Source organism: Pongo pygmaeus, chromosome 5 (assembly GCF_028885625.2).
Source record: "Pongo pygmaeus isolate AG05252 chromosome 5, NHGRI_mPonPyg2-v2.0_pri, whole genome shotgun sequence".
NCBI classification, from domain to species: domain Eukaryota; kingdom Metazoa; phylum Chordata; class Mammalia; order Primates; family Hominidae; genus Pongo; species Pongo pygmaeus.
This window is the reverse complement of record NC_072378.2, coordinates 152422024-152444344: the sequence shown is the minus strand read 5'-3', so window position 1 is coordinate 152444344 and position 22321 is coordinate 152422024. Positions and strand designations below refer to the sequence as shown.

At 37.3% G+C, this 22321-nt stretch overlaps 1 protein-coding gene across 5 annotated transcripts in view; it reads right to left on the bottom strand.

The window, feature by feature from the left end:
* ESR1 (estrogen receptor 1) overlaps positions 1-22321 on the bottom strand; it is a 416434-nt gene that overhangs the window by 150393 nt on the left and 243720 nt on the right. For all 5 annotated transcript variants that reach the window (XM_054490751.2, XM_063667120.1, XM_054490754.2 and 2 more), the window contains one exon: positions 8825-9160. In XM_054490751.2, the coding sequence (XP_054346726.1) occupies positions 8825-9160 (336 nt within the window). The remainder of the gene's footprint in view (positions 1-8824; positions 9161-22321) is intronic.

Sequence of the window (22321 nt, the reverse complement as noted above, 5' to 3'; positions counted from 1 at the left end):
CATCACTAAGACGCAGCCTCCATTGTAAGGCAGTAAAGTTCGAACTTTGGCTTGGCTATGTTGGTACTTAGGGCACAGAGAGATTAGCACACAATGGGTCTAAATATACTGCTGTTTGGGGATAAATAGCTTCCAGGGATCTGGATGCAGAATAAGCTAAGCCAGAAAGATTCAATGCAGTCACCTCAGAAAGTCAGCCGCATGCATCCTGGAGAAGCCATGTGGTTTCAGGGCCATTCTAAGAACGCAGCTATACTATAGTCAGTCCAAGTGGTCATCACATTAAGGAATCTCAATTTGTGAAAAATAGTATTTCAATAAAAAAGGAGAACACTTGTTTTGTTAAAGGAGTGGTAACTTCACGTGGATATTTGTCATAGGTTTTATTTAAATGAAAGCTGCCCTGACTACATTAAAATATGATTTATTTAATTTAAATTTTTTTGCACATATAGAACTTTTAAAGAACAAGTTCATGGCTTAAGCAAATTAAACTCAGACTGTAGAAATACTTCTCATTTGCAAAGTCTTCTGGATAAAAATAGATACCCAGCCAATAAAGACTATTCGTCTTTTCATTTCAAAAAGGAAATTCAACCATAATATAAACTCATCATCCAGCAACAAATATACCATGAAGGAAACAAGAAAATAATTAAGAGTTATTATTGTGTCTTAGACCACAGTTGATTCAGTCCTGCAAGATACTCTGGACCAAGGACTAGTTGTTCCGTGACAGCAAACTCAATTCAAAATTGTATTTGCTAAGCAGTTTGAAGTTTCAGAAAGGAGGTAGGAAGTCAGGTGTCTCATTAGGGGAAAAAATGAGCAGGGAATCTGAATAGAGAGAAGGGAGTTCAGGGAACAAAACAAGGGAAAAATAAAATTAAGACATTATATGAAGGAGAGAATGGCAGGGGAAAGGGTGGGCCAAGGAGATTGTCTGACTTAAGCAGATAATATTGGAAAGTAGAAATCAAATAGAATGGTCACCAGCCTTTTTACAAAGGTCTTTCCCAAGAGTCTGTCGAAGAAAGACTCTTCCTCTCAGGTTAGGCACCCTGAGGCATAATCTGGTTCTGCATTTTAAACTTTAGGGGATACTATTATTTATCTGTTAAAACAATTACTAAGCTAGATAATAAAGTCCTAATGCCAAACTGTTAACTGAAGTGCTGTCTCTCCTAATATTCATGTCCACCGGAACCTTTACTTGTGGTTGTATTTGGAAATCAGGTCTTTGCAGATGCAATCAAGTTAAGATGAAGTCATACTCGATTAGGGTGGGACCTAAATCCAAATGATCAAAGTAGGATGTAGACCAAGCTGGTGACAGTGGAACAGGGAAGAAGCATAAATTTAGAGATGGTAAAGAGGAGGACCCAGTGGTACACAGTAAAGAGGAGTCAGGCACACAGATGATTCCACTGTTGAATGAGGAACAAGGGTGGAGTCCCCGGCAGAAGGGAGAGGAGTAGGAGAAGCAACTGAGTTTAATGGTAAAGAGACAAAGAGGAAAACGGCTAGTTTGTTTGCAGAGGCTAAAAGTTAACAGGTGAGGCTCTAAGTGGACTAACTTTTCAAGTTGGTTCAAAGCAGCAGGAAGAGTGAAAGAATTTGGGAGGACAGATGGGAAAAGTGAGAACGGACCATCCCTCACTCTTGGGGAACAATTTTGGTGTCCTATTACAACCAAATGGCACTTCACCTGATTACCTCTAATCAGTACTGGTCTTATTTAAATGTCTCAAGTCTCATAGATTTTTATCTTTTATCTCTAAGATTAATTAAAAGTTACTAAATATGTCCAAGCAGGACAGATGAATCACACTGTCTATGCAGTTAATATAAATTAAGTGAAACTATAACTTTGAATAAATTTTTTAATTTTTGATTTCAGAATTGGAAAAAGTAATTAAACAAGTAGGCCAATGGGTCATATCTTTCCCCCTACTTTAAAAGCTCTTAACCAATAGTAAACTTGGAAGTCAAGTATAAAAGAAGTCTGAAAAATACTTCTGTAGGAGGCCATTCAACAAATGAAACTGAAACAACTGTGGAGCCATCTGTAGGAAAACCACATTGGAGCCCCACCTCACACAGCATACCAGGATGAAATCAAATGCATCAAAGATGCAAAAAAAGGATAAACTACTAGAGTACCAGAGGAAAACATTATTCTGGAGGTTAAAATCTTTTACAAGGTATTTATGAGGTAGATGCATGAAACTGTTACAATTATAAATCAACTTCTGTTGCGTAAAACTCTTACAATTATAAATCAACTTCTAAGCTAGTTCAGTGAACTACTTGGGCAGGCAGAAAAGAAATATACAAGAGTAAATCATTAGCCAAGTCTATACTAGATGAGCCAAACCTTCCTCCTTAAATCAATAGCTCCTTATTTCTTTTGCTTCAAAAATACAACAGAAGAAAATTCTATTTTTAATACACTTTGTATTAATTTCCTAGGGCTCCCATACAAAGTATCAAAAACTAGGTGGCTCAAAAACAACAGAAATGTATGCCTCACAGTTTTGGAGGCTAGAAGTCTGAAGTCAAGGCCATACTCTCTCTGATGGGGAGAGTCCACTCTTGCCCCTTCTAGTTTCCGATTTGGCCAGTAAACCTTGACATTCCTCAGCTTGCAAACCCAGCACTCCAGTCACATGACCATCCTCTCCCTGTGTCTCTTCATATCATCTTCCTCTGTGCATGTCTGTTTCTGTGTCTAAATTTCCCCTTTCATTAGAATGCCAGTCCTTATTGGATTAGGGCTTGTGCTAATGACCTCACTTGAACTTGATTACCTATATAACGGCACTATTTCCAAAGAAGGTCAGATTCTGAGATACTGGGGGTTAGGACTTTAACATGTCTTTTTGAGGAGAGACAATTCAGCCCATAACACACTTCAATCATAATATATCTATTACTTAAAACACACATTCTCCATGCCAAATCCCCCTGGAAGTAGCAAAGCCACGGGCCAACATTCCCCACAGGGTGCCCGGGGGACACCACAAGTCCACCGTGTTCAACATAAACACACCCTGACCCAGACTCACTGTATTAGTCTGTTTTCACACTGCTCATGAAGACACACCCCAGAGTAGGCAATTTACAAAAGAAAGAGGTTTAACGGACTTACAGTTCCATGTGGTTGGGGAGGCCTCCCAATCATGGCAGAAGGTGGAAGGCACATCTCACATGGTGGCAGACAAGGGAAGAAGAGCTTGTGCAGAAAAACTCCCCTTTTTAAAAACCATCAGATCTCTTGAGACTTACTCACTATCACAGGAACACGGGAAAGACCTGCCCCCATGATTCAATTACCTACCATAGGTCCCTCCCACAACAGATGGGAATTCAAGATGACATTTGGGTGGGGACACAGGAAAACCATATCACTCACTGACATAGAACCTGGAGGAGGGTGGGCAAAATGCCCCAGACATGTTTCTCAAATACTCTCAAGATGAGAAAAGGATTTTTAAAGGTTTAATAGCATCCAAGCCAATAAGCATCTATGAGGCTTCAAAGTTTCAAGTGAAAGAAAAATCCAGTCAACAGCAGCTGCTTTCCTTGTGTTTCACCAGAGCTTCCACAGGAGCAATAGAAAGCTGGGTGGGGTGACTTGGACATGGAACACTTGCAAAAAAGCTGCATATTGCCAGTCCAGAGGGGCTGCCATCATGCCTGCTAGGGCGATTCCAGCCCAATCCTAAGGCTCTTATACAGTAGGCGCAAAATCTAAATGGCAAATATTGTCCTTAAACAGAGGCTTCTGTCATCTCTCCAGGATGTCACCCATACATCCATGTTATGTTATCTTTCATTACCTTGCCAAAGCATGCTGGACACCACAACAGCCTGAGAGCAGAGTTTACTGGTACAATGACAGGTTGGGAAGCAGAGTGCTGGGAAGCCCTGCTGAATCTCTGGAATCTACAGGAACCTCCCAGAATTGAGTGTGTTCCTTGAAGATGCTCCCAATGCCCAGATTGAGGTATTACACCTTCTCCCAGAACCCTCATCCCTACCGACTTTGAGTTTCCAATTTCATTCACTAAGTGAAACTCACTTGCAGATAGACAGTTGAAGCCTGCTAAAGTCCTCAGAGCACATGGCTCCGTATTCCTCTAGCTATTTCTCTGTTCCTTACAAAAGAGAGGTTGGAAATGGAAATAGAGTCTCACTAAGGTGGCTGTCAGGGAGATATCAGAACAGCAGGTAGATTTTGAGGACAGGAAAAAGGAGAAATGTCACAGCCTTAGAGAGCAGTTCTAGTTTATGGGAAAATTGAGCTGTAACAGGGCTCAGAGACTTCTTAAAATTAAGGCTTTCATAAATCAACTTTCATTTGTTCATTTATTCATTTATTCAAGCACTTCCTGAGTTCAAATCTGCTAATTTTAATGACGAGGATGAGGATGAGAGGCAGAGAAGCGAATTCCTGGATTCCTGGGGAATACAGACACAGAAGAGGCCTTGAGCCCTGGAATAACTCACACAACCATGCATCCTTGAGACAACACAGAAACTTCCAAGAAACCTGAACTTGGGGCTGGTGGGAGGCATGTCCAGAAAGAGGAGATTGCCTACCCCTGGGGCCAAAACTGAGCAAGGAGGCAACCTGAAGTAAATGACAGGGAGTCAGGACTGAGGAGGAAGAGGGGCCTTCTAGAGTGTTGATTAGAGGGGGACTCGGCAGGAAAGGGGAAAGAGAAGCTCACCTAGTTTGCCACTAAAAGAATGAGGAAGTGGTTAAGGCAACATGTTTCACAGGAAGCCAAGCTGCCGCTGAACTGCCCCTTTTCCTCTCTTCCTCTTCCTGGGCCAACACTCTGAGTGCACTCTCCCAGATCTGTGCCCAGCAGCAGTTCATGAGGCTGTTACACTTTTGGTTATAAGTATTTAACAGGCAATAAAAAACTCAGGGTTAGATATCTATCCAAATCTTCATAAAATATATAGAACTATAGCACAGACTTGAAGTATAAAATTGCTTTTGAGACATGTAAAATTATGGTGAATTTTGGAAAAGGCTTCACTTTTAATAAATCAAAATGACACTTTGGTGACACAGTTCACGCTTCTGGGGAAAAAAACTCAGATGTATTTCATTAACACTGAAACTAAGAATGAACCACTCAATGATGCAATTGAGTGTGATGCTGAAATCAAAAATACAACCACTCTTGCAGTCATATTTTTTCCTTTTTAACCTTCAGCTCAATGATATTACATTTATTGACTAGTTTCACCATGTGTAGAATAATAGTAAATTAAGATTTAATTATGTACTTTTTAAAAAACTGAATTTCTACCCAGGGATAAGGCTATAAAATTCCTATTAAAGATAAACCAATTTCAGAGCAAACAATAAGGAGAAAAGTCTTCTCTATAGATAAATATCAAAAAGTAGATACATAGTATGTGTTATAAAAAAAATCTTTTGTCAGAGCTGGCTTCATAGGTTTTATCATTCTTGTTGCTACTGTTGTTTTTAAACTGCAAAGAGAAAAAAAAATCATTTCTTAAAGCCATCTTTATCCAGGTCTACCAGAAGTACTTTATGGATTGGAACTTGACTCTCACACTTGTATGATGCATTTTATCCCAAAGCTCTTCACATCTTAATTCTGAGTAGAGAAACATATCAAGTCAAAAAATAAGCCCCAGGGGTTAATGAAAAGGAAAATTCAACTTATAATCATCAACATTTGAAAATTCTGACAATATTCTGTTAATTAAAAGAAAGAAGAAAGAAGCACTTCTAGAACTACTAACATAGCCCAAAGTATTGACTATTTTTGTTAAAAATTCATCATTCAAAATGAGTCAATTCATAGTTTTTGTTATATTGATAAGTATTCTGAGGATTATCCAAATGTTCCAAGAGGGTTTTTGTATCACATAGCTAATTCTGGGTATTTCTAGAACTGAACTTTTTGCTATTCTTCTTACTAATGACGTTTACTATTTCCTTCCTTATTTATTTATTTAGAAACAGAGTCTCGTTGTTGCCCAGGCTGGAGTGCAGTTGTGGAATCTTGGCTCACTGCAGTCTCTGCCTCCCAGGTTCAAGCAATTCTCCCACCTCAACATCCCAAGTACCTGGGACTATGGATGTGTGCCACCAAGCCTGGCTAATTTTTGTATTTTTTTGTAGAGATGGGGTTTTGCCATGTTGGCCAGGCTGGTCTTGAACTCCTGACCTCAGGTGATCCACCCATCTCGGCCTCCCAAAGTGCTGGGATTACAGGCGTGAGCCACTGTGCCCAGGCTATTTCCTCTTTTTAAAAATTACTATTATTATTGTCATTCTCAAACTATTATCTCATAAACGTTATATTGTCTATATCAGATTTTCAGTGTGGGCTATCTATGTTTTTTAAATAACAGATGGTATTTGAATATATAAAAGATATAAATCCTTTTCAAAACGTTGCTTTGTCTATTTTTCTGAAAAGCTTGACAACCATCTGTAGAGCTTTTACAGAAGACTTTTTTCTTCCCTCATTTTTAGTCTCTTTAAAATCAATGACTATTTTTATTCTGCTTGGTCAGACAAGTAGGCCTTTGATTTACAACAGCTGTATTCCCATGGAACACACACAAACACACATATATATAATTTCATTTTGCCTTTATAATTATTTTTTTAATTATCAAGTAAGAAAACATAGTTTATTGGTCTAAGGATTTTGGAATCATTCAAGTCTTTTAAACTAACATGAAGTTATAGAGTGGTTTTGTTACACATCTTATTGCCATAATTTTGTCTAGCTCTGGCTTTAATAATTGTATTTTAACAATTGCTAGCCTGTGTATAATATTTTCCTCTCCTTGACTTCTCCATTTTATTCCTAAATTCAGAAGATTATTGATGTGAATTCTTCAACCACTGGTAATGTATTTGAGCTTAATTCCAGTTGTTTAAAATGCTCCTCAACATTTTATTATTATAAAAATGTCATGATGGGAATCTACTGATACATATGAAAATGTCTATACTTGAGTTCAGCAGTGCTCCAGAGCTAATATTCCCAAGATTTCATGATGGAAAATATATGTTTACAGGAAAATAAAACTGAACAGCAACCAAGAGTTGGCTCTCAAATATATGACCATTAGCTTCTTTGTTTGTTTGTTTGTTTCTCTTTCCCTAAAATATAAGAACAAGGCAATAACAAATATAAAGAAGAAACTTACAGCCATATTACATTTAGATTCCAACAATTAACTTATAATGTATCTGCTTCATATGAAAATGCTAAAATATGTAGGTACTCAAGAAAACTTTTCATTCTGAAGATGACCAGAAATTTTTGTTTGCAGTTCGACTGACACTGAAAACCTACATTTGCCTATTATTCTCCATGCTTCCGTGTAACCTAATAACCGCCCAACCACCAAAATGGTGGCCTCTAACAAGGCTGGGTTCTGGTACTGCTGGCTCCTTATTCTACGGCCCACATGTTTATATGCTGATAGATGCAAATACATGTAAGATTCTCTAAGGCTAGACATAAGTTCACTTGGTCTGTAACATAGCAGTGACCCTTGAAATGCAAGTACAAACTCCACATTTTTTTAGTTTCATATAAAACATTTCACGCTTCATAGGAAACAATTAATTTCATCTATTAAAAGAAACCAAATGAGAAAACCTCCAACTAAATCTATCACCCATTTAATCTATAAGCCCAGAAAAAACATTTAGCTTCTTCTTGCCTCGGTTTATCTACATTAGCTCCTGAACGGATACACTGGGGCAGGGAGAAAGTCATTTTCTAGTCTTGTTTCCATACAAACTTGAGTTCTTCTCCCTGAATAACAGGAGTAACAGTCCAATTCTACCAGAACACCAGTTCTGAGAGAATCAACTGAAAGAACAAGGTATCACTTCAGCCACTGTGTCTTTCTAAAAGTTTCTTTCAGGGATGATACCTTAATTTATTTTTCCATTGCCTTTCTCTTTCTCCTAAAATACTAAGCATACACCAGGTTGGATAAATAATTGGCATTCAGTAAATAAACTTATTATTATCTCTTTAATCCATAAAGATCTTTCTTAATTTTTTTGTTGTTGTTTATTTTTTAAGACATGGTCTTGCTCTGTCACCTGGGCTGGAGTGCAGTGGCACTCCACACAAACACGGTTCACTGTAGCTTTGACTTCCTGGACTCAAGCCATCCTCTCACCTCAGCCTCCACCGTAGCTGGGACCACAGGTGTGTGCCACTGCACCCAGCTAATTTTTAAAAATTTTTTATAGAGACAGGGTTTCGCCACGTTGCCCTGGATGGCCTCAAGCTCCTGGGCTCAAGCAATCCTCCCACCTCAAACGCAAAAAGTGCTAGGATTACCGGCATGAGCCACCACACTGAATCTTAAAAATCTTTTTAAGATAAAATTGTTTTATTAATAATTGAGATGTTTTGAACAAAGGTCATTAATATTAAAAACTTTTGTAGGTCATTTAGCGTTAAAAGTTTCTGCTACTGTGAACGTATACTATTAAATAGTTTTATCATGTAGTGTCCACCCTAAATCTTTTTGGTAAATAAGATGGGTTAAAAATAAATTATGTCAATTTAAGAATTTCAGTCTTCTAGATTTTGATTTAAAAATATTATTTCCTAATCTCCTGGAAAATTACAGTGCATTGATACTGAAAATGAACACATCTCCTGTAACCTTGAAACCAATTACATAACATGTTATTGCTTCTTTTTCCCCCACTATTTCTCCCATGACATCACAACAAGTTCTTGAAAAGCTATTGACTCTTAAAAGCTGAGCTTCGCATTCTTACCTGGCACCCTCTTTGCCCAGTTGATCATGTGAACCAGCTCCCTGTCTGCCAGGTTGGTCAGTAAGCCCATCATCGAAGCCTCACTGAAGGGTCTGGTAGGATCATACTCGGAATAGAGTATGGGGGGCTCAGCATCCAACAAGGCACTGACCATCTGGTCGGCCGTCAGGGACAAGGCCGGGCTGTTCTTCTTAGAGTGTTTGATCATGAGCGGGCTTGGCCAAAGGTTGGCAGCTCTCATGTCTCCAGCAGACCCCACTTCACCCCTGCCCTCCCCATCATCTCTCTGGCGCTTGTGTTTCAACATTCTCCCTCCTCTTCGGTCTTTTCGTATCCCTGAAAACACAGGGGGAAAAAAAATTAGTTTATTTTTTTCCCGTGTAAAATTTTATACAAAAAATTTTCAAAGCTAACCATCTTTCATTTTATTTGAAGAAATACTTTCAAGCACAGGTGAGCTGGTAAGTGTTTAACAAGTGGCTCTCCAAGAGAAGAAGAAAAAGATTTCTATTTGTAGCAGTTGCCAATTTTCATGGTGTAAATACTACCTCCATAACAAACTTCAGGCCACTTGTCTGACATCAAATGGCTTACAAAACTCCTGAAAATTGAACAGTAAGCTTTGGTGAGCCCATACAAACTGATTCCGACCAGGTAGGGGCGTGTGTGTAACAGATGTTATAAAAAGAACAGAATTCTAATTTTAGTTATTCTTAAAATATAATTTAGCATCAAAGAGAACTTCTGCTAGGAATATTCTTTTAATAGTAAATTAAAAGGGCATTTTTAAAAGCATTTAGTCCAAGTAGACATCTTAATGGGCAAGACTAAATAAGAATGACTTGCTCATAAGGTATATTACAGCCTCTGGCCCCCTGGGGTGCTAAGTCCTTCACTGTTACTAACCTGCTTCTTAGCACCCTAGGATTGCCCCAAGTCCCTCAAGTCGTTTACTGGATTTTAAGCTTTTCACAAATGTATTTGTTTTTTTCTAACATAAAAGTTGTAAAATTCTAAAAAGAGTCTAATTGATAATTTCCCCCCAAAGGTTTTTTGTTTTTTTTTTTTTTTGAGATGGAGTCTCACTGTGTCACCCAGGCTGGAGTGCATTGGCGTGATCTCGGCTCACTGTAAGCTCCGCCTCCCAGGTTCACACCATTCTCCTGCCTCAGCCTCCCGAGTAGCTGGGACTACAGGCACCTGCCACCACGCCCAGCTAATTTTTTGTATTTTTACGAGAGACGGGGTTTCACCGTGTTAGCCAGGATGGTCTCGACCTCCTGACCTTGTGATCCGCCCGCCTCAGCCTCCCAAAGTGCTGGGATTATAGGCGTGAGCCACCGCGCCTGGCCCTCCACAAAGGTTTAGCCAGTTGTGGTTCTCACTAACTAAATTACGAAATGGGGTGAAGAGGGGGGATCCAATCTTTTTGCAGTGATTCTTTGAGGTTTGGGCTCAGCACCTTAACCTGAAAAAGGCCGTACTGTACTGCCAAAATGTATTAACATCTGCAAAAAACAACTATTTTAAAAAGACAAAAAGCTTCTATATTTTCAAAGAGTTATCTCTCCAATATTTATCAGACAGCATAATTCTTAGATTTATATGAAGGAAGCAATCATTTTGATAAAAAGTTAATACAACTATTTTTAATATCAAAGACATGAGAAATAAATGCTCTTTATAACATATCACTTCTTCTATTACTTTACAACAAATAACTAGAGTGAGAACTTTGTCTTATTTTGTTTTAATTTGTCAAGGTATTTGGACAAATGTGTGACCGAAATATATATACCTTTTATATATATAAGTATATATATAATATATTAAATGACACTTCAAAAACATAGAGAAGCCATGAACTCTTCCTATTTGCTCAGTATTAAAATAAGCATTTCTCATGAAATAGTAAAAATTATAATAAAGATTATTTCTAATATGCATTCAGCACTTACTACATATTTTAAGCATTTACATACACTTTACATGGAAGCATTTTAGAACAAATTTAGTTCTCACAATAATCTTGTAAGTTTGAGAAACCGTTACTTAAAGAGATGAACCAACTTGTACAAGATCATTCTCTGTTACGTATGATTCCAGATTCTGGCTCTGAAAAGAAGTTTGCTTTTGTTTTCAGTTAAGCAGAGATTTTGAATTTAATCCATTATGTAGGTACAAACTTAACAAGTTTCAGGACATTATGTAGGTACTAACTTAACAAATTGAGGGACACCTAAAAGTAAAAGATGAGAACAGTGGCACCTGAGCAGCCATTGTCCTGGGTCAGGCATTTCAACTTTTATTGCCAGATTTGCCAATGAGATCACAATATCTGAATTAAGGGAGATGCTATGTCTACTCTACTCTCAACTCATCAGAGCATACCTGATGTATCACACTCATTGCTGGATCCTGAAACAAGCCTACTCAAGTTAGAGTAACTAGAAGGGTAAGGAGACATGAAATCAGCTCATATAGTGAGCAAGTGAGGAACAATGAAGGGTTAGCCTAGAGAAAGGAAAACATGGAGGAAACCTGAGCATCTCCCGTAGATGGGTTGTTCTGCATAAGACAGGTTCAACTTGTTCTTTATGAGCCCAAAGGCTAAAATAGAAGCAGCTTGAGGAAACTTTTTAGTTAGTTACAGCTCAATGTAAGGAAGCAGTTTGTAATAGTCAGAGCTGACGACAAAGATAGAAGCTGCCATCATAGGAAATGATGAGGGGGGTCACTGAGGGTTTCCAAGAATAGGCTAGACGAAGACTTTCAAGGGGGTGTTCCCAAAGGATTCCATTATCCAGAAAGCATTTGCACTAGTTGACCTCCAGTAGCCCCTCCAATGCTGAGATTGTACTATACGACTCTACCATCTTCTATTTGAAACATTAGAAAAAAAATAAATGTAAGAGCAAGAGCCTTGCGGTGGACACCAGGGAAAAAATGTCAAAAGCAAAGAATCTTTTTAGGTTCAGATTTCTCAGGAAATTCTGAAGTCAGAGTTTTGAGAAGATAAGTTCTGACTTCTATTTCCCTACTTCGTGTGAGGACTGGGGTAAGAAAATGCCTGGTTCTTCAGTATTAGTCAGTGTATTACCCAAATATGATTTATACACCTACTCTACAAGTTTAGAAAGAAATTAACAATGTGATCAAGTCTTACAGGAAAGATGCAGCAGTGATTACAGTCTTTAATAGCAGATCTACAGAAGGAAATAAAAGCAAGTGATCTGACTAAAAAAGAAATGGTTAGAAGGTGATATTGTTTTTCCTCAGGTGAAATCAAGAGTAACCAAATTATAACTACACAAGCATTTTACCTTTTAAAAATAAAGTACTTTAAAAATAATATGATTCTTTCCTAAATGTAATTTATCTTCCTTTAAAAAGATTCCAAAGAACAGCACTTAGGTTAATGAAACAAAACAAAATGTAGTATTACCACCCACTTTAAAAGGCTTCAGCAGTCATACTAAAGCTAATCTACTTTCCAGCAGAAGAATTTTAGAATCAATTCAGAAACTGATATTGGCAGTAATCAAAAATATTTTATCAAAGTATTTGTTCATTTAGTAAAACTCCGTTCAATACTTACAATGTATATTCACGGAAGATGCAGTGGTAAACAAAGACAGATCATGTTACCCTCCATCAAGTTTTCAGCTTGGAGGGAGGAAGACATTGATCAAAAGTTATTCAATATTCGTTGAATGAATTAATGAACGAATGAACTGCCGAAAGCACAGTGGATGGGAGGAAGTGACTGGGGAAGAAGGAGACAAAGAAAACTTCTCTAAGAAAGGATGTCACATTTAAATCAAATCATGATATTTCCCTTCTTGGAGGAATTTAGGAGCAGACTACTTAGATGGCTTAGTTGTAGTACTATGTAAAGAAGTAAGTGGAACCACCACACCCATTTACGTCTCACAACTTTATGATTCAGGTTGTTGAACAGAAGACACACAGGTTTGGGCTTTGGAACAACAAAATACAACTGGAAAGATGAGGAAAGAGATGACTATTTATAAAATCATCAAATAATCAAGTAGGTGAAAGTAGATTCACTTAGCACTAACAAATATTTTCTTTAATATACTGATATGGTTTGGCTGTGTCCCCATCCAAATCTCATCTTGAATTGTAGTTCCCATAATCCCCACATGTGGGAGGGACTCAGTGGGAGGTAACTGAATCATGGGGCAGGTTTTTCCTGTGCTGTTCTCATGACAGTAAATAAGTCTCACGAGATCTGATGGTTTCATAAAGGGCAGTTCCCTTGCACATACTCTCTTGCCTGCTGCCATATAAGACGTGCTTTTGCTTCCCCTTCACCTTCTGCCATGACTGTGAGGCCTCTCCAGCCATGTGGAACTGTGAGTTCATTAAGCCTATTTTTCTTTATAAATTACCCAGTGTCAAGTATTTCTTTATAGCAGTATGAAAATGGACTAATACATATACCCTAAATGAACTATATTTTCCAAATTCCAAAGTCCCTACAAAGTGTACAAACAAAACAAAAATATTATTGTTTTTTGTTTTGTACAAATAAAAAACAGAGATTTTGTTTTTTTGTTTCAGTTAAACAGATTTTGTTTCAGTTAAACAGAGATTTTGAATTTAATCCATTATGCAGGTACAAACTTAACAAACAAAACAAAAAACAATAACATAAAATATTATATGGCCAACTGCATGTGATAGGATCCCAAGGGTATGGTTCAATGAAGAATGGATCCTCTTCTACATGGGAGTAGTAATTTTACACATTATTGGTGATAATATTGCATCGACGTTTTATAGAAGTTCAAAAATATCTAACTAGAATTGAGTGGAAGAAGGTAAAGAAAAAAAAAGGATGCAACTTCTATTTCAATTTTACCCTAGGTTAAGTGAAAACTGCAAGTCAGAAACAACAGGCTGTGTCACTATGGAACATACAGCTTATTCTTAATTACATAGAATGGTGGACCACAGGAATGGCATGGATAATTGAAATTCAAAGATAAAATTTAAAACTCATTCCTTGCTTCCTATCAAGACATTTTCTTGAATTGTTAGTAGAGCAGCAACATAGAGTGATATGGATTTTACTTAAGTTCACCCCCCGACTGTCTAACTTTTGTTAAATCTCAGGGGAAAAGCCAAAAGGTCAAACTACCAGTTCATAAAGCAGAGGGAAAAACAAAAGAAACAATTAGTTTAGATCATGCAAATATTAAACAGGCAGCCTCTTGACAGTCAAGAAGTTTATTTGCAGGGACCAACATGTTGGCTTGGAATGCCATACACACAAGACACATTGTCATTCATACACGAACATGCCATTTTCCAGAATGGTTGAGCAGTATATTCAACAGCACAATAGAGATGTTGTGCCCTGGATAGCTAGTGTACACTGTCATTATAGCTCAAGTTATGTAACTGACTAGACAATATTTGCATCAAAGCAAATTTCTTTGTACCACTTTTCAAAATTTTAACCTTAACAATTATTGAAGGATTTTTCTAACAAGACCCACCTGTTTTATATAAGGTATCGAGATACCAAGCTCTCTTTCATTCTGCTAGCCCACTGTAAGTGTGCAATGCTACCAGTTTGAATTTCATCTCCTTGGGTTAAAGCAACTATAATATCCTCGTCACGTTGTCGTAAGGATTTAGAAAGGCTGAGTATAAAATTTCCACTTAGTAACAATCAATGTGGATTTGAACGATTCTAATCCACTCTAGGAGGTGTTAACTTATGGGAATTTATTAAAACAATAAACTCAGGCAATAGGAATGAGGAGGAAAGGGAGAGAGATGGTACGGAGGGCACTCTCTAGGGGAGATGAGCCCTAAGGAATCTCTTCAAAGTCAGCCTGAACTTGGAAGCTAGGTGGAAAGGCAGTACAGGGGACAACTGGTGGCAAGGTGAAAGGAGCTGAAGACACATCAACTGCTTAAATAATTATGTCCTGACCCTAAAATAAAAAGATCTGTCCTAATGAGTCAAATGCCTAATGAGGCATTTTCAAAGACTACCTCTAATTACTTCACAGTTTGTTTAATCATCTGTTTTTTTCATTCTTTAAATTCTTTTGCTTGGCTATTTTATCTCAGAAAAAGTTAACATGCTGCCTGAGTATTCATTAAGAATAGAATTCATTGGATTATGCTTCTAATGCACTCTAATTTTTAAATTTTCTTTCATTGAAATGAGCTTTATTCTTAATATGCTATGCTTCCAGAAGAAAAACTAGTATAATATCAGTAAAGTTATCTCTCCAGTTTCCCATGACTCTTTTCATGTGTTATTAGATATTTCAAACATTTGCATAATCACTTTCATTTCTCAATAATTCATGGGGTATTAAAAGGCAAGACAAAGAAATACACTAAGTGCTTTTAAATTCAACATGTTAAAGAAAACAGGAGTGCTGATTAATTAAGAATGAAATAAAGACAATAACTAATACAATTTTCTCTGGAGAGGCTCCCCAGTATCAATTCTAACACTCTCCCTTCAAATACTATAAGGTAAGTATTGTCATTGTCCCGCATTTAACAGAAAAGAAAGAAGTTCAGATTAACTACCATGCTCAAGGTCATACCACGGGCAGCACAGAGGTTACAATCGAGGTCTGTCTGCCTCCAAAGCCTCTGTACCACAATGTCATTGACTGTAAAGCATTGGTAAGATGATTATATCATAATATATCATTACACTATGTAATGTATGTAATTATAGATTATTATTATTAGTGTTATCACAGCCCCTAAATGTTTCAGGTCAAGGAGCTATAAATTATCTGGTTCACTTAAAGCTACTTAATGTTCTTTCCTTCTCTCCTTTCATATCTACAAACTCACCTTAACCTACTAAGCATTTCCTCACATGTCCCTGCCTATAGTTCCCTCCTTGCTGTCTTTAAGCCTCCCTCCTAGTTCATAGGTTCCTTCTTGCCTAGATCATTGCAACAGTTCCTAATTTGTCACCTTGCCTATCTTCAGTTTTCCCTCCGACCCAATTAACTGATCTTGTCTATCTTCAGTCTTCTTTCCAATCCCTCAATGACTGCCTTAGCCATCAGCAGGAATTAACTATACTCTGAAAATTCTTGGCAGTTCTATGGGGCTACCAGAGGTAGTGCTGTTGAGGTTTCTGGTCATCTCATACCCTCCATTTTGTCTAAAGCAGCTATGCTTTTATATGTATTTTTTATATTGGGATTAGGGGAAGAATTTATTTTAGACAGAGTTTACTGGTTTTATTTTACATTTTAAAAGCTACTGATCTCCTGAATAAAATCAAACTCTAAGATTCATGAATTTCCACAAATAGTCTCAAAGTACTTTTCAAACTTATCTCTACAAATCCCTTCCAAAAACCTTTGTTTTTTATAAAACAAGGATAAGCCTGTGCCTCTTTTTATACTACTTCCCAACACCACCTTGTTCTTTTTCTATGCCTCCTCTTGTATTGGCCTTGAAAACCAAATTAACACCCCACTTTATTCATAGTGAATCTTGGACCCCACTCTAGTTTTGTGGCTCTACCTCTTCTGTTGTAATTTTTCTTTCCTGTGCCATTCATTTGGCCATTATGATGTGCTACCTTACACATATACTTACACCTAGGTTCCTCCCCACTTGCTGTGGCCTGAAACTTCCCTCCAGTCTGGAAACAATCAGAAGGCTCACCCCAATTTTTTTCCCTTTCTTACAAAATACCATCCTGCACTAATTGATGTCCAAGGTTTAAAGACAACAGTGTCATGTCCAGTGTTTTGTCCAGTTTTTGTCTGTTATTATATTTTCTGGTGGGAAGGTAAATGTAGCCCTTGTTATTCCACCTTGGCCAGAAGCAGAAGTTTCCAGTCATTATTTTGGTCATCTGTTTAACAAAATCCTTTAACCTTGTCTTTTCTCATTAACAAACTGTCAATTTGAAATTCTTAGTTTCTTCTTCTAGAGTTTTGCTGGCATGGACCTTATTAGGATTTCCCTTTCTTTTCCCATAAAGTGTAACAAGCAAAAACAATTTCAAGCCCAAATGAGAAAAATTAGAGGGTGGGGAAGTAAAAATTACATTTAGTGGATAAAGGGTGCCCAATTTACCACCCCCCAACCTCTCCCACATGGCAAGTTTAGGGGCCTCATTTCCTCAAACCTGCTCTCCCCAAGACTTAGAATGAACTATGGTTCATTGCTTCCAAGCAGCAAGTCTTGCCTTCCCCACCCTGCCGACCATGAGAACATTTCCATCTTCATTCATCTAATGGTGCTCTCTGATACAGATTACAATGACTGGGAGACAAGGTTGTTGCTATCCCTTTACAGTGGAGCTTGGGAGTACAGCACAGTCCCGATGACCTCAGATGAGGGGTCACAATGCAAATATTACTCTTTCTTTATTAAATGTGATAATATACCCTGTTGCAGAAGCAGGTTCCCAAGGCAAGTTGGAAAGGTCCTCCTGTTTCATGTTACATAATGAAAAAGGGCACAGATTGATGTGACTGATCTCTAGGATTTGAATATATCCCAAAGTAAGACTGTTCTGTTTCAGAATGTTCTAGAAGTTCAGAATCACTAAGAAATTCAGAATCACCTAAAGTTATAGAAATTTAGAAAAGCTGATAACCAAGGAGAGATTTCGTCATTTGTTGGAGTATATTAAAGTGAGCTGTTCTTTGTAGGATGTTTTTTGAAAAATATTGAAATCTGTAATGAATTAACTAATTGGTATAATACTCATTTGTTAATTCTTGGTTTCCCAGCATCTTAGCTGCTGGCCTACTTGTGGTGAATTCCCTAGTATGTGAATTGGTGGGTGTCAGGACTTGCTTTCCATCACAAAAGCTACAAGGACAATTACTGTTTTCTGTGGCTCCAGACTCTAGGGTGAACGTGGGTGACCTGGGCCCCACCTGCATGCAGCCTGCTCCCTGTGACTGTGAAGTCTGGACACAGGACAATTCAGTCTGCTGTCCTGTGGTGGATCTGCAGTCCAGGAGTGAAGGCAGTGGCTCCTGCCAGGCTGCCCCCAAGGCATCACACTGGGGAAGTGCTGGCTGCTATGCCATGCTGACTGCCTCTTGGTTTCCACCTGTTCTCCAAGCCTGGTTATTCATTCTTCTCATTAAATCTGTGATCTAACCAAAATTACTTCAATAATTTCTTTTTCTGCTGAAGTGAGAACCAGTTTGTCTTGCTTGCAATCAGTAATAATAATAATGATGATGATGATGATAAACTAACATTTATTGAGCACTCGCTATATCCCAAGTGCTCATCTAAGCTCTTGACTAAGTTACATCATGTAATTTTCAAAGCCACAATGTAAGGTAGGTGCTATTAGTATTCCTTGCTACAGCCAAGGAAGCTGACACATGAAGCTGGGGTTTGAACCCAGGCAGGCTGATTTCAGAGCCCATAATTTTAATTACCATGGCATAACTGCCTTAGAAAACACTGACTGGCACAATCTGTAGAAACCTACATGCACTGTCAATCAATATAAATGTGTTCTGTGTTTACATATGGGGCTCCAGAATCCTGAGAGGGCAAGCTATTATATAAGCCAGGGCCTCTATTGATCCACTATGGATATGATCATGATTCTATAATTGCTGGAATTATCAGCTATAACATTTCTTATTAGAGATTCCAAGTTGTACATATCCTGGTCTAGAAATTCTTTTCTAAAAATAATTTCCCTGTTTTCCCATTGATGCTTTTATTTTTGGAAATTATTTACCTATTAATAGATTCTAGTGCTGGAATATCAGACGTAGTAAAATAGGCTATTATTCTGCACATGGAGCAGATAGGGTAAAACTGCTATCTCCTACCAAAATTAGCTCTCAAAATCATCATCATCATGATTTTTTAAAGGTACTGCAACTGGTTGAGAATGGTTAAAATAGCCCCCAAGGAATGGAAGAATGTCATGTACCACTTATGTAAAATGTACACATGCTCATACACTTCGAATCAGTTTTACTTTTATTCATTCACTTAACACAACAAAGTTATTGAGAGTCAGGCACTGCTCTGGGGCAAAAAGACAAATCCCTACCCTCACAACGTCGTATTTTTGTGAGGAAATTAGACAATAAACAAATAAATATATGACATCTGATAATGGTAAGTGCTAGGGGAAAAAACAAAGTGGAAAGCAGGCGGAGAGGGTGCTTAAATCAGGGACTACTATTTCTCTGTGCTGTAGAAACCAGAATGAAGTGAGGAGAGTGAACGAACAACACACAAATGCTGACACTGGGAAGGAAATGGGCTCAAAGGTTTCTAGTAAGAGCCAAAGACCAGGGAGGTCACAGCAGCCTGAACAAGGAAAAAGTAAGACAAGGGAGGCCAATCCCACAGGGCCATGCCAGCGAAGGTGAGAGCTTTTTGCACTGTACTCTGAAAGAGATGAGAAGCCACTGCTTTCCACAGAGCAGAAGAGTGCCAATGATAGGGTTTATAGTTTTGGAAGAACTCTTGGCTCTTGGAAGAACTCAAAGAGCAAAAGTTACAAAATAAGTTAGGAAGCCATTGCAGTTGATGAGGTAACAGGGGGTTTGTATTAGGGTGATTTAAAAAATGCTGAGAAGTGGCTGAGTTTAGTTTATTTTGAAAGTAAAGCCAATAAGACATACTGATGGATTGGATGTGGAATGTCGGGAAAGAGATAAACAATTGTGATTAAGAGTCTGAGGGCTCTAATGGAAAAAGAAGACAACATACAATAAAAGATGGGTAATATAGCAGAAAGATAGAAATTTTAAGAAAGAATCAAAAGCAAATGCTAGAAATGTAAAAATGGTGTAACAGAAATGAAGAATGTCTTTGAGGACTAATCAATAGATTCAATATGGCCAAGGAAATAATCAGTGAGCTGAAAGATAAGTCAACAGAAACATCCCAAACTGAAATGTAAAGAATCAAAAAAATGAAAAAGCAAAAGGTATAACAAACATATGCATAATTGGAATACCAGAAAGAAAAAAAGAAAGGAGAAGAAGAAATATTTGAGGTAATAATGGCTGAGAACTTTTCAAAATTAATGACAGACACCAAACCACAGATCCAGGAAGCTCAGGGAATATCAAGAAGATAAATACATGCCACTCCTTACAAAAAAACAAAACAAACAACACCTAGACATATTGTATTCAAACTGTAGAAAAACCAAAGACAGGGAGAAAATCTTGAAAAAGCCAGAGCCAGGGCAGAGAAGCACCTAACTATAGAGAACAGGATGAAATACAGCAGATTTCTCTTCAGAAACCGTACATTAATAAAGAAAGTGAAGAAAAATATATAAAATGTTGAAAAAAGTGACCAATCTAGAATTCTAGATGCAGGGAAATTATCCTTCAAAAGTGAAGGAAATATTTAAAAAAAAATCAGACAAAAATTCAGAGAATTCATCACCAGCAGATTTGCCCTGCAGAATATGTTAAAAGATGTTCTTCAAGCAAGAGGAAGGTGATATAAGTCAGAAACTTGAATCTACATAAAGCATGGAAGATAATCAGAGAATGCATGAATTAAGGTAAAATAAGAGGAAATTTATTTTAGAAAGGCTTCTAAATTCTAAATTCTTAATTTATGTAAACAATAACTGCCTGTTTAAAATCATAATAGCAACAATGTGTAGGTGATTATAGTATATAGGTAAGTGAAATGAATGACAGCTATGTCACAAGGGACAGTAGGGAGGAATTGAGAATACTATAATATCCCTACATTTCATGTAAAGAGGAATAGTGTTATTTGAAGGTATATTTAGAATACTTAAAAATGTATACTGAGAACTTTAGGGGCACCACTCCAAAAATTCTTTAAAGAAGTATAGTTAGACCGGGTGCGGTGGCTCACTCCTGTAATCCCAGCACTTTGGGAGGCCGAGGCCAGTGGATCACCTGAGGTCAGGAGTTTGAGACTAGCCTGACCAACATGGAGAAACTCCGTCTCTACTAAAAATACAAAATTAGCCAGGCATGGTGGCGCATGCTTATAATTCCAGCTACTCGGGAGGCTGAGGCAGGAGAATCGCTTGAACCTAGGAGGCAGAGGTTGCGGTGAGCCAAGATTGCACCATTGCACACCTGCCTGGGCAACAAGAGCAAAACTCTGTCTCAAAAAAAAAAAAGAAGTGTAGTTAATACTCTAAGAGAAAAGACAAAATGGTATTACATACATTGCTCAAATAAAACTATGAAAGACCAAAAAGAAGCATTTGGCAACAAATATGAAACAGTTAACAAACACAAGTTTATTTTTACTCAAATATATCAATACTTGCTTCAAATATAAATTGTTTAAATACACCAATTAAAAGATGGAAACTGTCAGACTGAATTTTAAGAAAGACCAAACTATATGTTGTCTACAAAAAGCCCCACTTATTTATTTATTTATTTATTTTGATTCTCTTGCCTCAGCCTCTTGAGTAGCTGGGACTACAGGTGGCTGCCTCCACACCCAACTAATTTATTTTTACTTTTTTATTTTTATTTATTTTTTTTTTTATTTTACTTTAAGTTCCGGGATACATGTGCAGAATGTGCAGTTTTGTTACATAGGTATACATGTGCCATGGTGTTTTGCTGCACCTATTAACCTGTCATCTAGGTTTTAAGCCCAGCATGCAAAATACTTTATTTGGTATTTATTCTAATAACAATGCCCACTTGGAATATAATAATTCTGATATGTTAAAAGTAAAGGAATGGAGAAAGATATACCATGCTAACATTCATAAAAATAAAGCTGGAGTGGGTATATTAATTTCATGCAAAGCAGACCACCAAAGAAGGAAAAGTACCAAGGATAAAGATGATGATAAAGGGGTCAATTGTTGAAGATGATACAACAATAGTAAATATGTGTATATATGTGTATACCTAACAAAAGTGAATCAAAACACATGAAGCAAAATGGTTGAAACTAAAAGGGGCAATAGACAAGCCCAAACCATTATTATACTTAGAAACCTCACCATTCCGCTGTCAGTAATTGCTAGTGCAAGCACGCAGAAAATTAATACAGATATAGTTGACCTAAACAGTATGATTAATCAACATGATCTAATTAATATTTGTAGAATACTCCATCAAACCACAACCTAATACACATTCTTCTCAAGCTCTGATGGAATACGCACCAAGATAGACCACATTCTGGGTCACAAAACACCCTTAACAAATTTAAAAGAATAGAAATTGTACGAAGTAGGCTCTCATACCAAATTGGAAATAAATTAGAAATCAACAGAAAAATAGCTGGAAAAATTCGAAATATTTAGAGATTAAACAACACTTTTAAAGAATGTATGAGTCAAAGAAAAAGCCTCAAAATAAATGGTAAACTATTTTGAACTAAATGAAGATAAAAATAGAACATCAAAATTTGTGAGATGCAGGAAAAGCAGTGCTTAGAGAAAAATTCATAGCATTAAGTAAATATGTTAGATAAGAAAAATATATAATATCAATA